The sequence below is a fragment of the Battus philenor genome, unplaced genomic scaffold, assembly GCF_028537555.1.
Source record: "Battus philenor isolate CCGP_79_NKW_IND1 unplaced genomic scaffold, ilBatPhil1.0.hap1 SCAF_22, whole genome shotgun sequence".
In the NCBI taxonomy this organism is placed as follows: domain Eukaryota; kingdom Metazoa; phylum Arthropoda; class Insecta; order Lepidoptera; family Papilionidae; genus Battus; species Battus philenor.
The window spans coordinates 6,484,712-6,501,970 of record NW_027181685.1 but is presented as its reverse complement, the minus strand read 5'-3'; the positions used below and the strand labels follow the sequence as shown (position 1 = coordinate 6,501,970).

Here is a 17,259-nt window from a genome sequence, read left to right as displayed (position 1 = left end):
ATAATTTCAAAGTGGATTTTTTAAATATGATAATAGGCTTTATAACCTTGCATTAAGGGCTATTGTGAGTTTTACTTTATTGTGTAGGTCGGCCAATGGCCGTGTGTACACTGCAGTGCAATTAAAGGGAACTATTAAAAGTGAAATGTTGTAAGCGGTCTCGTGTTTCTCGGTACTTTTGTGGGAACTTCGTTTATTAATTACTGGTGGCGACTGTTTTAGGCTCTTGATGGCACTCGACCATCCTAATTTTATCAGATCACATCCCGCTCCATGTTTTTTATTGGGCGTGTTCGGTGACTTCGTAATTAGCTTAAATAGCGGCGTTAATACAGCGTCGTAAGTGAATGGTTGTTGATAATAAAATTCAATTATTTTACGTTAGACATTACAGTGTTTATTTACGAAAGTTATTCCTTTATATTTGAACAAGCATTGTTATAAAAATCCTATAAAAGATGTAACGTTTGGTAGATCGAAATAAACCTGAGATTCAAATTACCTAAAGTGTGGATATATTTAAAAAAAAAACGCTTTTGTACCCTCGAGATGCGAATGGAGGAGTAACATTTTTGTTCCTAAAACTATATCAACTTGTGTGAGAGAAGCAGAAAACTATACCTGTCCCGTTAGCGATTCAGATAAAAGATTCTTTTTAATTTATGTATGTGTAATATATGACGGTCATTGAGTTCGCATCGATTACTTCTGAATATGAATAATTTTTCAAGTCTAAATTTAAGGTTCTGATTTTGATACCATATATTGGCAAGCGCAACCTAGGGCGTCTTGGGTGAACAAAATGGAATGATGATGAACCTTGTTAAGGCCGCTTGTAACTGGTCCTATTGGAAATCTATAAGCGATGTCTAGTAGTAGACATCGTACAGCTGGACTGGTGATGATCAAAGTCGTGTTTAAGTTGACATTCCTTAACAAATATGTCTAACAATTTGAACTAAAAGCTCAGAATGTAATCAAAAGAAAAAGCGTATTTACAATATGATAATTATTAAGCTAATATCGTTGGGCTAGAAGTGATGAGGTGTGAAATGATGATGAATGATGATTTACTTGGCGGAAGGAAAGAAAATTATAGAAACTTACGAACACGTACGTAATACGTAGCGGTGAATGATACCTGTAAACAAAATAAAACAAATTTAGAGTCATAAAATAACCTTTAACAATTCATTAAGATCGTTCTATTTTGTATTTAATATTTGTAATCGTCATTCTTAATATGTGAAATTAACAGATCCTTAATATATTTATAAGTGATTTTATGTTAATTTATTATATATATACTCATTTATATACTTATTTTACTGTTTTTTTTTAAGTAAGACCGTCTACAGGGTTTACAATTATTAACATATACCAAGTGTAGGCATCAACAACATATAACATTTATGATACTCATTGATGCTATGTTGAAAGAATATATTACTAAATATTATTGTCTTTAGAGTTCTTTCATTTACAGCTAGGTACAATCTTTTAGGTATTATGAACAGAAATAAAACTACAGCATACTCAGGCAACCTTTTTCTTCCAACGTCCGTGAAAAATCAACGCTTTTTTTTATAATAAGGGTCTGTGTCAACAAACTTAAATAAATGCCCACTAATGAGCATAATATTATAATATTGTGCCGACTGAAAAAAGAGTCTTGTTAGGTCCACATACAGGGTGTCGCTTAAGGAGCGACGCTATTAAATTCTAATGCTTGGGTGCATGGCATGAGCGGTCGCGTCTTTTCTTTTCTAAATATGTATGTTTTGCTTATAACACATAATTAAGATAAACTTCGCACTACATAAAAATACATTTTGTGTTTAGCAAGATAAACAGACGACTTTGTTAAAGTTGTCAGGAGATGTTAAATGCAAGTTGCTTTCAACTGTTCTTTCTGGAAATGTATATATTTCCATGTGGGTATGTTTCGATTCTATGTAGCAATGAACGCCCTATGGCTGAAATGATAAGTTTAGCTTGGTAAATATTTAATAAAGATACATTAAAAATTTTACGCGGAAGATCTATACTTTATACGCATCAAGTTAGATGTTATATTTGTCAATCTCTCTCTTTGACACGACGGGACAGATGTAGAAGTATCATTTATATAGAAATAAAAAATTGCTTTTACTAATACTCGTTTTATTTTAATATTTGAAAAAATAAAATAATTTCTAGCAATAAAATCCATAAATCACCATTATTTTAAATCTTAATTTGTGTATTACATACGTTATTACTAAATTCCAAAATAAAAAAATGTTTAATTGAAGAATTTTTTTGCGAGTTTTTACTAAATATATCTATATCTATAACCAACATATTAATTCCTGAAATTTTTTATATTTACACCGTAAGATTAGTAATATTTTAGTATACTTAAGGAATTGAGGAGTGATATTGATTTTAAAAGTTTAGAATCTGAAATTATAAAATAATTCGTAGTGTAATTGTATTAAGTTATTGTTATTGCAGAAAATCGCTACGAGCTTAAGACTTGGGCCAGCAGGCAACACTGTTCGCACATTACTCCGTAAAGCCTCCACACATGTTGCCCTCTGAATGCACAAAGGCGAATAATAATCATAAGGCGACTCGCAATTAAAAAATTTAAGGCACTTTGTTGACGCGCTGGCCTTTTGGCAGACGTTGCTTTTAGAAAACGAGACGCAGACTTTTTAATGGCATATGCGGTCTACTTCAAAGAAAAAAAACATTATATATAAATTACATTATTTATGGAACGTATGTTTGTAACAATAAGACGTTCGGTTAAGTTATACGTTAGAAATAAAGTTAAGACTTACGATAATACGAGATTACTTCAATTACAATTATTTACTTCCAAAGTCCTCTAGGCTTTATAAAATCACCAAAATCATCATTTCAGCTTTACCGCTTATATTCTCCCTCATATACTTTTAACAAGAACGGTAAAAAACTGCATGCATCCAGTATCTTCCATCAACCTTAATAAATGTCTGTACACGCACAAGGACACCCCGCACTGCGCTTCTGAGTCGTAGTTTCTACTCCATAAGTCTATGAAGAAGGATTTTATCTAACAGTGAATTTCCTCCTGTTGCTACTTTGTTATATTTGTTTCAATATCAATGACAAGGCTACATAAGAAAACTTTTGGGTACAATAAACATAACTTAACATATAGATAGTTTATTATAATAATGCAATGTGTGATGATTGAAAAAAAACAATCTAAGTATTTTCATGTGTTATTTGTAACGTTGTTGATATGTCAGTAGGCGTAGAAACATGTTTGTAAAAATGATTCACCTCTGCAAGGACGTTTTATCACTTGTAAAATTGTCGAAAAACGAAGCGATAGACATTCGTAACAACGCAAGGCGCCGCGTACGGATTTGTGAAGATTTCTGTTTAGCCTAACTATGTTCACAACTCGCATAAAATTGTATAACGCATTTGGCATGTTAATTATTCGGGTTGCAACATTCGAAATGCTTTAAAGGTATTAAATTCTCGAAAACCGATAATAATGTCAAAACTTAAGAAACGTGCACAAATGAAAATGTACATTTTAACTTGTTATCGGCAATCCGATGGTCCCTTCTTATAAATCGGAAGCTTCTGAATATAATGCTTTAATATAATAACCATGCACTTTATTTATATGTCATATATCCTTATCGAAACTAATGTAGGCACTGGTATAATTTTAAAACAAATTTTTTATTAAATTAATTTCGCAAAATATTAATTAAGGCTCCAATATTTATGTACTAAATAAATTTACTAATTATCAGTAATTTAAAACGGCATTGAAATGGTCATGTGTACAAGTTTCGTATTAATACAAAAATATATAAAGAAAATATGTACAGTCGCCAACATATGAGGTTTGTTACTTTAATTGCTTATGAGTGTACTTAAAGTGGATAAAGCTTAGCTCAAGCAATTGTAGATGTAATAAGGACACATAATGTAAGATTAAGCTATAATTTATGGATAATCCATATCCCATATCCATACAAGGCTCTATGTACGGGAAATGAATAAACAATATGTAGGATTCGTAACTAGATATCTTATTGATAAATTCGTTATGAATTTAATATATTTTCATTCCCATAGACTTATTAAGATATTTTCTATTCGTATTAATTATATTTTAAATTATTATTTTATAAACTTTCCTCGGTCAAAACGTAGTATTTTAGGTGCATAAAAATAAGCAACACAATACAGTCTGCCTGGTGTATAAGTTTTAAATGCGTACAGCTGTTAGGTAAACGGTGCAACAAAAAGCTTTAAGGCTTTACAACTATTTCCAATCAACCTTTATAAAGTGAATATCTGAAATATATTACATTTTTTTTGGAAAGCGATAGGCTAATAACTTCGGGCTGTACAAAATCTACAGGGGCGAATGCTAAAAAAATATTAATTTTAATACGTAGTAACTCGAATTTTGAAAACGTATTTTTTATTCTTTATTTTTAAGCTATAATTTTTTGTATAGAATGTAACATATAATGTCAACTAGTGACAGCAAATTAGTTATTCATTCATCTTTAAAAATCTTTTACATCTAATCGATCTGTACAATAAGGTACAACGCAAGATAGATATTTTTATGAGAACATCAATGGTATTATAGAACTTGTATAAAAACATCGCTGACGCGTGCAATCGGGTTCGCTAAACGTTTGATTTCTAAAGCTTTTTAAATAACATCGTACACGATTATTCGATCAAAATTACAAACAAATTTATATACGAAGAGTATTTAGAGAATAACACTTTTCAAATTCTAAACATTCCGTCAAATCGTCCGAGTTCACTCAAAACTAGTACAGATAAACATAGAGTAATAAACAACAACAAGAGTGTCAGTTCGCGGAATCATCGCAGCGAATAAAGCGATAGCGTTTCGCAATTGGAAAGGAATACTCGGAAACGCGTTACGATCTCGCATCTAGACGGATACGTATCTCCCTCTTTATTATTCCAATAACAATCCGTAATGAGTGCTCTGGTCAAACGTAAATAGCGACTTCATACATTTGAATGATGGCAATGTAAACTCTGATCTACGAGTTGCTCTGTGATGCGAAGGGTTGGTCCAAAAGTTTTGCAACATATTATTAAAAAAAGAAAATTTAACATCTGTATATATACTGTGTACAAATTTATAAAGAGTTTATAAAGCTCTTCTTCGACCGTAATTTTGTATACATTTGAAACTGACAAACGATAGAGGTGGGTTGCAAAAAATACACGCAGCTGTTCATGTACTTATTTCTATTTTTTTTATTATTTTCGTTCTTGACGAAATTTCGACGAAAGATGTAGACTAAATCTATTTGTTGATTTATAGTTTTTGCATCGTTGTTTGCATAAGAACAGCAAGTGACACAAAAAATAGGAATTAATGCGAAGTATGACTATGTATAGGATAATTGGAAGTTAGTACTGAAACATACCAAATCTATAACTTGCAAACGACAAATGTTGTTTGAAGTTTTGCTTCCGTGTAAACGCATTCTTACCATATCGTTATTAGATACAGAATGGTATTGAGGCAAAGAGGGACAACTTGATAATAAGTGGTATAATTATAAACATATATGTGGAGATATTTTTATACATATAATTCTAATTTATACAATTTCTGTTACTAATATATCTATGCGCTGAGAATATATAGAGATACCTACTCAGATTTGCCCGCATAATATACACCTATCTACTCATTTTATCACATTATTTTTAAAATATTCGTTATATCAATCTTTTTTATATGCAGCATGGACATAATAATATATCCATGTACATATAAAGAATATGAAAATGATTTCGTGATTTAGACATTTGAAACAATTTAAATTTTATCTTAAAGCTATAGAAATAAAATCCAATTATTTTAAATCACCAATATAACGTCTTCATCACATGTCTAGTACAAATATTAGCATCTCGGTTGCAATTAATTAAAATCAAAACCTAATCAAATTATTCTAATGACGTTTAATTTGCATACCAAACAAGACCCCGCTGCGTAATACACGAAAGTATTTTTTTATTTATTAAATAATAGTCAATTTATTAGTAATAAGCCATTCATGTATAAATGTGTTTTTAAGGGCATTTTGAATTTAATATGCGTTAAAGTGATAAAAAGTGTATAATATTATTAAATGAGTAATTCATATGGTTAAATAGTATTAAAAACAATTTTATTCTGACATAAACAAGACTAGAGATAAATAGTTAGTAGTTTAATAAGTTAATCCAAAATATTTTTTAAACGTGGACGCTGCTTGAAGCTGTAGTTATATTAGCATTAACTGTTATAAAAATAGATATTATGATATAACATTATCTTTTGGATTCTACACGTCGGAGAAATAGCATCGGTAAAGTAGCGACGTCATTTTCTTTATACATCCAAATAATAGTTTAAGAGATTGTACACATACTATCAGTCGCATAATAAAGTTTTCAGATGTCAAAGAGACAATCCAATCGCCATCGTAATAAATTTTTCACTTTCAATAAGTTGGCAGGCGGGAGAAGTCGTTACATGCGGATAATGCCAGACCGGTCATCGTGGCGAACTTTGGTGGAGGCTTTGAAGTAGAAGTCTACCGGCTGATGCGATGATGATGATGAAGGTGAATTTCACAAAATATTCGTCTGCCCTACAGTAAATATTTTTTACCGGCAAACATATTAATTGAAAAGGTAAATATTCCTGTATATATAGAGATCATTCATAGTTATGTTTATAATGAATAAATACATGAAAATAAATAAATTGTGCTTGTATTCAAATGACAAAAGTATGCGACAACCCTATATCGTGGACCGGTGAGATCAAAGAAGCACCTCGCGTGGCTCGTTTACATTGTAACCTCTGTTCGCGGCTTGTTTACCCTGTCACTAGACTACTGACCTCTCGCGGGCTGCGTCCGCGCCGGAAATCAATTGTCTCTTACCGCCACTAGGCTAAGCTGTCATGGCATGACATTAATGACATTAAATATTTAGCATGAATATAATGCGAACTATATATTGTATATGTTGATGTTAATGGTGCTAGCGGGAGGTTTTTGCAATTTTTTCAGAACTGAGTTCACGAAATTAACAAAATGAATTCAGAACGTCGTCAGTTGACGTTAGTTGAATGAAGATGTTCGTACGAAGGTAGACCACACGTGTGTAAGTACATTTGATCAATTGTTTGATCAAAAGTGTGACGCAGGTCCTACTTCGGCCAGCCGCTGTGTGCGGTGGCGGGGTGGAATCGGCTGTCCCTAGAAGCGAACTTATGTTTGACTTTGGTGTAGCGTCCTCGTGTTGGATTGTAATGGGTCGAGGATGGGGTTATTGATGTGAAGTAATGGGAAATGAGAAGCCTATAAGACTTTTAGTAATCTCACAATTATGTATATCGTGTAATCTATTGTAAATTATATATATATAAATATATATATATATATTTCCCCGCGGACAACGTTGTAGGTTACGTTTTTGTATTTTATTTTAAAAATGTTAGTGTTACCTAAATGTTTCTTTAATTGTAACTATGTTTGCAGTATAAATAAATAAATAACTGAATATACGTAAACAGTTGTGAACACTGCCGAATAACCTTCAGAAACATGTGAGCCAGCCAATCTACTTCCCGAGTTTTAACGTGATTCGTCGACGCGCATTTATATCGGTCTCACGACGTTCCTAACAATAAAGCAACGGATGTCTTTGTATAATGGAGGAAACATTAATATCATAGGTATTCATTATTGATTAAATTTTTGGCATAAAAACTTCATAATAACATTTCCTGACCTTCAATGAGCAACCAGTTTTAATTTGCCAGTAAAAGATATATATAATTACCTATTTATGCAAAATGTGAATTTGTCGTATGATTTAGAGGAGAAAAAAACGAAAAAATTCATAAATTTACTGTTTGTCGCTATGTTGATAAAAATTAAAATCGTATGAAGTAGAAGATAAAACACCTACATTTATTGAAAGGACTTTAAGGACATTTGAAAGTAATCATTGTTATTTCAGATGAAGGATGTCAATCGTTGTAAATAGGTGTCCTCCACAGATCGCCCATAGGACCTTCTAAAGAGCTAGCGGTCATCTTTTCTGCTCGATCTCTGGCCTGCCCACTGTCTTTAGAAAATGTATTTTATAATAATTACACAATAAGTGTACAAGGCAGGAAAAAAGAAATAAGTATTGCAGATAATACATAGCGTAAAGAAACAATTAAAAACAAATAGGCAATGCAAACGTAAATGAAAGTTTGTGCATTACATTTAATTTTGTAAATGTAATAAACGGACTGGCCAATAAAAATGTTGTTATAACAAAATGGACCAACGATCGATCAGATAACGTCTCTCTCTTAAGATAACAGTAAACAAAGTTGGAAACTAGATACGCTACTTTCATGTCTTCTTCTATTTCGTTAAGTAACTAGTGTGCTTTTCTGAGCTTTTACTTTATACGGCCGACGTGGAAGTCAACTTTATTTATAGGAATTGTTAATTTAAATATACGAGATTTCCTTTGTACTGACTCATCATGATATCTCAGAAATCATAAGGCTTAAAGACAAGAAATTTTGTAGAAATATTTTTATTACAAAGTAGAGGTCAGCTTAGAACGGATTTTTTTTAATTAACCCCGCAAGCAGATGAGAGAGCATTTATTATAAATGCATATTTTTGAACTAACTCTAGATATCAATCTTGGTTAGAATATTTTTTTGGCATTTTAAAAAAATATCAAAAATGTATTTTAAGAAATTAGGCCCACAAAAGGTATCGCGGGCCATGAGAAACGAGTGGGCGAAAGCTAGATGGTTTAGATATTTGTATATAATATAATTATGTTTTACATAATTTTATTTACTTTGGATTACTATCGATAAGTTCTTCGTTGCCTTAGATTTAGACTATCTATCGTTAGATTTTATTTTGTTAACAATAATACTGTTTATTTTTTATTAATAACTAATATATATTAGTAAAATTGTTTGCTATCAAATGTACGAAAATTCGCACTAAAAATGTTTTATTCTCTCATGAGACGAAACGTTTAAAATACAGTGTTTCAAACAAACAAAATTGTTACTAAAATTAAGTACTATTACAAAGCAGTTTACGACAAGAACGATGATACAACTAAACTTAAATTGTAAATAAATAAATCCGAAGACAGAAGATTTACAAAATGTTGTAAATTTAAAATTAAGAGGCCATAGGGAATTGAAATAAAACTTTTACAATCCACAACGACTTGTCTCTGAAATATGAAATCGAGAACAAACGGTAGACAATAATAAAATGTTTAGCCACAATGGAATAGCTTTTTGGCCGTAAATCTGTCTGGATGACCGCGTAAAAACATTTTCTTGAAAAAAAAAAAAACAATCGTGATGCTCTAAACGATTGTGGTGACAAATACATTAGAAGGAGCTAAATATTCTGTTGGATATATAATACATATATTTATTTGAAATTAAATGAAGAACCGAAATTTTAAATAAGAGATTGGGCACATAAGCAATCTAAAAAGTAATTGAAGTTATTCCTAAAGAAATTGTTATATACATTTTTTTGTCAATTAACGAAGTTTAAAAACATACAAAAAACCTAAACGCGTAAAAAATAACAGCCCCAAAAAGTTTTTTTCTTTCTTTCTGAAAGCCTAGTGTTTGTTGCTCGGTTTAACGGTGATTGCTTACAAGAAATAATACATTACACTTAGTGTGAATTTAATGTCATATATTTTAGTTTCATATTTATAATTGGAACCAATTAAAAAAAAAAATAGACAGTCTTAACGAAAACACATGCTGTAATTAATCGTTGTTTTAATGAAAAGAGAGAATATTATTTGTAACTATGTCACAAAAATTTCTAAAGAAATATATTTGGTTCGTTAAAAATTTATGTATTGTCTGATACAAAAGATCGCGTCTTAAGTCGCAATGAAATATTAAATAAACAAAGCGTTTAAATAATATCTGGTTAGTGATTGCAGCTTCTGACGTCTATTATACTAATGGTCGTGAATATATAGCAGGATTTGGGTGACCGCCGATGACGGATCTATGGCCCGCTGTCCGAATGGTTGCAGCGTGGTACAAGTCACAAGCGAGAACCGTGCACTCAAATATTTATCTCTCAATAATTATATGACCATCTTACAACAATATTATCATCAATTATTTGATATTGTCTGTTAAATTGTATTTCGTAATTTTTACAATCTCTACCGGCAAAAGATTTTTTTTTGTTAAAATGAGGTTTTAATTGTATCTTTGCCCATACTTATATAACGATTAAATTTTAAAAATAATCTCTAAAACTAAATACAAAAATTTGATACCGTATAATTTCTTTTGGAGATCGCACAATGATAATCGCGAATATAAGTTTATTACGCAAATATTTCTTTATACCTTTTTATACAGATACCGTTGCAGGAATTTCTGTTTGGAATTTTATTTTCTTAATTCTATGATATTGAAATTTGTTATAAGACAACTGATATCAGAACGTACATCCAACCAAAAAGTTTAAACATCTAGTTAATCATTCTGTGTTCGATATTTCAAAAGTAATTTATTTTTAAATATTAATGGGGTAAATGAATAATGAATAAATACATTTCCGTCCAACGCCCTCATCTTATATGCACCAAAATGACATCGTCTGTTTGGCTTTGTTATGAAATGAATACGACAAATTTATTCATCCGGGAAATATGAAGTTATGCTTTGAAAGAACTATGGGCTGGATATTAATATTGTTGTCTATTTAAATTCAGAAACTGTTGCAACTAAAAATGATTGACGAAATTAACTGCTTTAGTTGTTTAATACTATTTTTGTTTTTTACACTTTGTTAGTCTTTTGATACTACCAAAAATAATAAATGTCGCGTATTTTTAATGTTTCATGATACTTATAGCGTGCCTGTACGTTACAAAACAGGCAGATTTTTGTTAACTTAATACATACGATTAAAATTGATACCATTTCGAAAACATTATATGAGGTCTCGGGTCTTATGGTCAAGTCCTAACAAGTAAAATAAAAATATGTCGTCAAATATCCGAAGATGATTAATATCATACCGTATTACACTAATTCTATAGATATATAACTGAGTAAATTTGTAGTTTTAGTTCAATAAGATGACAGTGAATATGATCTGGAATCCAATATAAGCCTCATTCTCAATTTTTATAATTTATAGAAAACACCTTTGATTTAAACTATTTGTAATCATTTTTGTTTCTCGTCGTTAGACGTTTTTATTCAATTGATGATTTCTTAAAGTCATTATGAATATGTTAAGGTAATTATGAGTTGAAAATAACATAAGTTATACACGTAATATAATTAATACAATGTTATAAGCAGCTTTGACATATTTCTTGACAATATATAATTGTAAATTACATACATACTAGCTCACACGAAACACGGATACATAAATTGCGGACACAATGAAACGAATTGAAATTGAAAACATTGGAAGTAAAAATCATCATTTTAGGATTCAATTCAAGTAATATGTCTATACTTTACGCAGTCTTTAGTGACTAATCAAATTAGTTTTATATGGACATATTACAAACAACGCTTATTTAACTAGATTTATCTTATGGTAGTATTTAAAGTAAGTAAAGAATGTTGTATTCCCGAAGAAATTTCCTTGTTATAATGTTTCTATATTAATGGTTTGTGAGTATATAAATCAGACTAGTGTGGTTAGGAAGCTTAAGATCAAAAAAAAAAACAAAAATAAATTATTGGAGTCTGGATAAGCTGGATATTTAAAATAATCCCAGAGGACTGCAGAGAAACGTTCCCACATCCAAAGCAACACTAGTGTACCGCCGGCCAACAATGGGTGGGCAATTAATAAAAGAATTTTTAAAAAAAGAACCCGAACGAAACGGCAGTTGCCGTACGTCGAAACATTTCACGTCAAACGTAACGCATCACGAAATGAACGCTCATCCCGAGACTCGGCACGAGATCACGTTCCACGCATTATTTTGATGAATTCAAGTTTCGGACGCCTAAAGGCACTCCCACACTAGATGCGGACGAATCGATTTTGAAGTTTAAAGGGAATCGATTACTTTTCATTTCTTAATAAAAATCATTTTGGTGATATAAATGTAATGTATCACATCTTAATCTTAAATTTATTATTACATACTGTACTCTACGTGTAATCTTTTTTAATTTTGATTGGATTAAGAGTCATTAAACGAAAACAATAACAAAGTTCGGCGGATATCCGCTGCAAGACTTAGGCCTTGCACAAAGTTCACCACGATCTTGATCTTGCAGTGCCCGCCTTCAGAGACTTTCTACTACCTTAAGTATGTTGTTGGTCAACCTAGTCGGGGTCCACCCATTCGCTGTAAGCTTTTCTTATTTTTTGTAATGATGTTTATCATTTCTTGACCTCTATTATTTTAGTGAAAACCTCATTTACATACGTAAAAAGATTAAAAATGTTAATAATATAGCGAATTATATATTAGTGTGTATCACCTTTACTTAACCACCAGACTGTCGTCCATTTTCAAAGGTTTTACAATTCTTATCGGCTTCAGTAAACATGGTCGCACAATTTATTATAAAACACTAAAGGATCTTATATAGTTATTCAGTGCCGGTTAATTGTTACGAAATTTTATAAAAATAAAAATTAACTACAAGGTAAATGAATGAAAAAGACGTTATGGTATTTTAACGAAACTAAACGCTTTTCAATTTTATTCAAGAAATTATAATTCGTATCGTATTCAAACACAGAAACACTTGCACATAGTACTGGGAATTACCCACGTTACCTTAACATAAAACCTTCTTTCTTGCCCTTTTTACAAAGAAAAAAAAAGTCTTTTCAAGAAATTCAAATATAAAATGTAAACGGAGCTCACCTTCGCACTGCTAATTTTTAAAATAAGATTTCCCCGGATAAAGCTATCGTAAAAAGAAAGCATGTCTTATTTATATTTAAAACCGAAAACACAAGACCCTTTTGTGCGTGGAAATATAAAAAAGAAAATGGAAAATCCGATTCACCTCGGCACTCGCAGCTCGCTGAGGTCTATTCAGCAACAACTTATTAAATAAATTAACCGCAAGTTGCTAGAAAAGGAAAAACTAAGCGGCTCTCTCATTTACTCGTGGACAAAGCGGGTAATTCCTTAAAACCAGGCGCTATTCTGTTCCGCATTCAGCGCGGACTGTAGCGAAGAAAGCCCGCAAAAATAATTGGAAAGTGACGGGAATAACCAGACCTACAAGCCAGGGCCGCAGTAGCCGTTACGTCTATCGATATATTACATAACTTTGACTTACAATTACATCTTACAACCAGTACAAAGAATAATAACGATGTTTTTCATAATAATACTTTAGATGTGAAAGTGTAACCTCTGTACTATAACCTTTTCATAATTTAAATGTTAATAACAATATATATCATAATCATAGATTTAGAAGTAAGACGTTCACTACTAGACATAGGCTTCCTTTGCAGGTTTGTCATAGGACTGTTTGGAAGCAGATTATTCAAAGCTTTTATACGACAAGGGCGGTATTTAATATAGAAACAAGAATGTGTTTAATACTTTCTATAATTACAAATTAGACATTAATCATTTTGAATAAAATTAATGATAATAATTCGAAAGTTATTTATAGAGATTAAATCATATATAATATATGGATGCCCCATTTATTTCCAATAGGACTGGTTAAAAATGGCCTACAGTGGTCTATATCCAGGGTCTTCTGACGACCTTCATAAGGTCGTCTATCCCCCTTATGAATGAACGTCCTACACTACGGTTGTCAGCCCATAACACACCAGAAACTTTGAGACAATAATCGATATTAATTTATTTAATTGCGGTGTCCTAGTGTCTCGGGACAAGCCAAGTTCGGCCAAGCAGATCTGAATAGGCCATTACCCTCCCAAAATATAGTCCAAATGATTCTCAAGATACGTAAGTCTGTATATAGCCTTGTCTTCTCTAATTGTCAGTTGTTTGTTGTTGATATTAGAGACTTACGTATCTTATCAAATTAAATTATTGTTTATAATTTAACAACGAAAGTCGTTGTTAATATTTAAGTAGAACTATTGTCGATATATGAATAAAAGAGCGAGGTCGCATCACTAGGCCGCCTCGGGAGCGCGGCCCACATTCCCAACTTTTCATCACTCTCCTTGCCTTCCCGGCTCATTGTGTCCGTGGGAACCTTTATTGCCTCTATAGAAAACTGTGAAAGAGGCCCAAGAAAAGCATTTGTGTGCCTCCGCCTGAATGGGACTGACAAAGCGCCGGGTTTCAGTGTTGATTCGGTACCAGTTTCAGACTTCTTTTCATTCGGCACGTACCTATTTTCCAATTCAGGCAACTCTATTGGCTGCCGGCATGTTTTGTATCGGTAAATGAGTTTCGTACATTGGAAAGGTTAATTTGCTTTTCCGTTTGATTTTTGTTTCCGCACCTTGACGAGAATTTAAGTTTTTTTTTTATAAAAAAAAACTTTTAGCATTATCCAACGATTATTATTTTTACTAATAATAATCTACGGTTAATGTGTTAATTTCTTAAAATAAGGATTCGATAAACAAATTACAAATTGCATTACAGAAATGCGTAATATAAGCTTGCATAAGTTTCATTAAACGAAATACAAAGCTAATGTTTGCTTATTGTAGGCTTACACAGCCCTGATCATAATACCGCTGGCTTATATCTAAAGATGTATATTAATTTTCTAAGTATAAATTGGATTTATGATTTTTATAATAATATATTATATCAAAACTAAAATAAAATTGCTATTCTTTTCTAACGAGAACAAACCGGATAAAGTAACTCAAGAATTTAAAAATGACATTTTACTCTTAATTAACAGTAACAGAGGAATAATGTGAAACTTGTAAATTAGTAACGACCCTCGAAATGTCGGTTCTGTACAGAACGCGGTCCACGATTTCCCTTACAAAACTTTTAAGACTTCTTCGTGTAACTAAGCGTACACTATTTAATTATGAAACGCCCCCACCACCCCTCTGAACACCCTCTTGACGTCCAGAAAAAGGCAGAAAATATGATTTTCTCAAAGGCTTTTCTTTCAGACAGACTACTTTTACTAGAATGAATTCGTACAAAATGCAACCATTGAACAAGTCTCCGTGGAAGGTTTAAAAGAAATTTTAATCTTTTCTGGAAAGGCTAATTAATATTAAAATTGCTTTTCAAAGCTTCTTTCACTTTACAAAAATAATAACTGTTTCATACAAATGTATTTCAGCAATAATTGAGAGTAGATGAATATAAGTTACTTATGGTTGTGTCTAAATATAGACATACCATAATATAGCACAAAAGAAGTGTTGCATTGTTGAACTTTAGGGACATTTCGCTGTTGGTCGAATACGAGAAGATTGTCCGAAATATTTTTGTTGTTGGAAGTATGTCTTAGTGAACGCAATAATATTAGTCATGTCAACAAGTCTGACATGTCTTTTAGAAAACCATAAACCATCGAAAATATTAGACAGCTAATTCATTGCATATATATATATATATATATATACATATATATATATATATATATATATACATATATATATATATATATATATATATATATATAATGATATAGTGTTGAACTGTCTGCAACATTGTTGAACTGTCACCCACAGTTCAATAATGTTGTCTATACTTTGAAGCCGTCGGCTTCGTTTCAGCCCGTAAACATCCATTGCAAGGCAAAGGCCTTTCCTAAAGATATCTATAAGATAAGGGTATATACCTTAATCACCAAGTCTGGCAGACTGGTTGGCTATCCCAGTGTGATATTATGGTGCGCAGAGGACGCTCCCACATAATTAATGCACAAAGTGTGTATTATATTAGATTACAGAAGTCTCTACCGCTGGCCTACCAATTCCTATTTGGTGTATAATACGCAAACCCCTTTATTTGAACAATTGTTATATTTTTAAAAATTAAAATACAGTAACGTATTATACGAATACTCCTTTATAAGTTCATAGACTCTCAATTAAATCATTCATTTAAATATTTACAGATATAATTACAGACAGTTCTACCTATAACATTTTCATGTAATTTTTCCGTTCTTTCAATTGTTCAGATTGAAAATTGTATTTATTACAATAGTTATTTAATTTGGCTCCATTCTCACCTATTTTGGCACTTGCGACACTTCACAGCGAGATCTGATAATAAATCTCCATCAGCATATTGGCTTCCGAAACTGGGCAACGTAAAATACTATTATAAATACAAAAAACCTAACCTGAACTAACCTAACCTGAAGGTATATTTGTTTGGAGTCTTATTTCAGAAACAATTTTTCAGGGATTTTGCCAAAAAAAAACTTCATGCATTTGCATTGTTACGTATAAATACGAAAGGCAACAATTTATCTCGTCTTCAGTAATAGCTTCTCATTGAGATCTTATGAGATCGAGAATTTCAAATTAAATTAACCCACTTATTTATACCCATAAAAGTTGAAATAATTTACACGTACCCACATTTAGTAACATGTTTAAACATTCAAGTCATAAATTGTAAACAGTTAACATTCTTGAGACATTATCCTATGAATCTTAGAACGATTTTAATATTTCAATAGATACAGGCATGCAGACTCTACGACGTAGATGGATGTATATTGCGATAGTACTAAACGCATGCCTGCAACGCAAACTGCCTTACAAAGTACAGCATTGGCAATAAAAATGTGATAGTTTATGCTTTAAAACATTCCCTCGCAAGGGTAACCAATAAAATGTACTAACTATGTAGTATGACCGATTTTTTATACAGTCTATTTATCTCAAACAGTACTTAAGATGTAAAACATCAAGTCATCTTACCTCTTAATAGCTAATCAAAGTAATGTGGCCATTAGATACGTGACTTAAACGACAAAGGTGAAGCTAGGTGTGCAAGTGCAAGAAGATCATTCCAGTGAACCAAGGCTTTACCGTTATTGATATGACTGTGTCAACTAGAACATCTAATGTGAGCGACTTAGCTAGCTTACATACTGCGAACTTATTTAACAGCATATCTAAATTAAAATATATCAAATCTATAGACTTATAAACGTTAAATGTGTGAATACATTTTCATAAGTTTCGT

General features: G+C 31.6%; 1 protein-coding gene across 2 annotated transcripts in view; it reads right to left on the bottom strand.

Annotated features, from left to right (window-relative positions):
* Sox102F (transcription factor Sox102F) overlaps positions 1–17,259 on the bottom strand; it is a 141,001-nt gene that overhangs the window by 42,750 nt on the left and 80,992 nt on the right. Inside the window, exon 4 of one of the 2 annotated variants that reach the window (XM_068766981.1) lies at positions 1,118–1,141. The exons of the other annotated variant lie outside the window; for it this stretch is intronic. Coding sequence (XP_068623082.1) covers positions 1,118–1,141 — 24 coding nt within the window. The remainder of the gene's footprint in view (positions 1–1,117; positions 1,142–17,259) is intronic. 2 annotated transcript variants of the gene reach the window in all.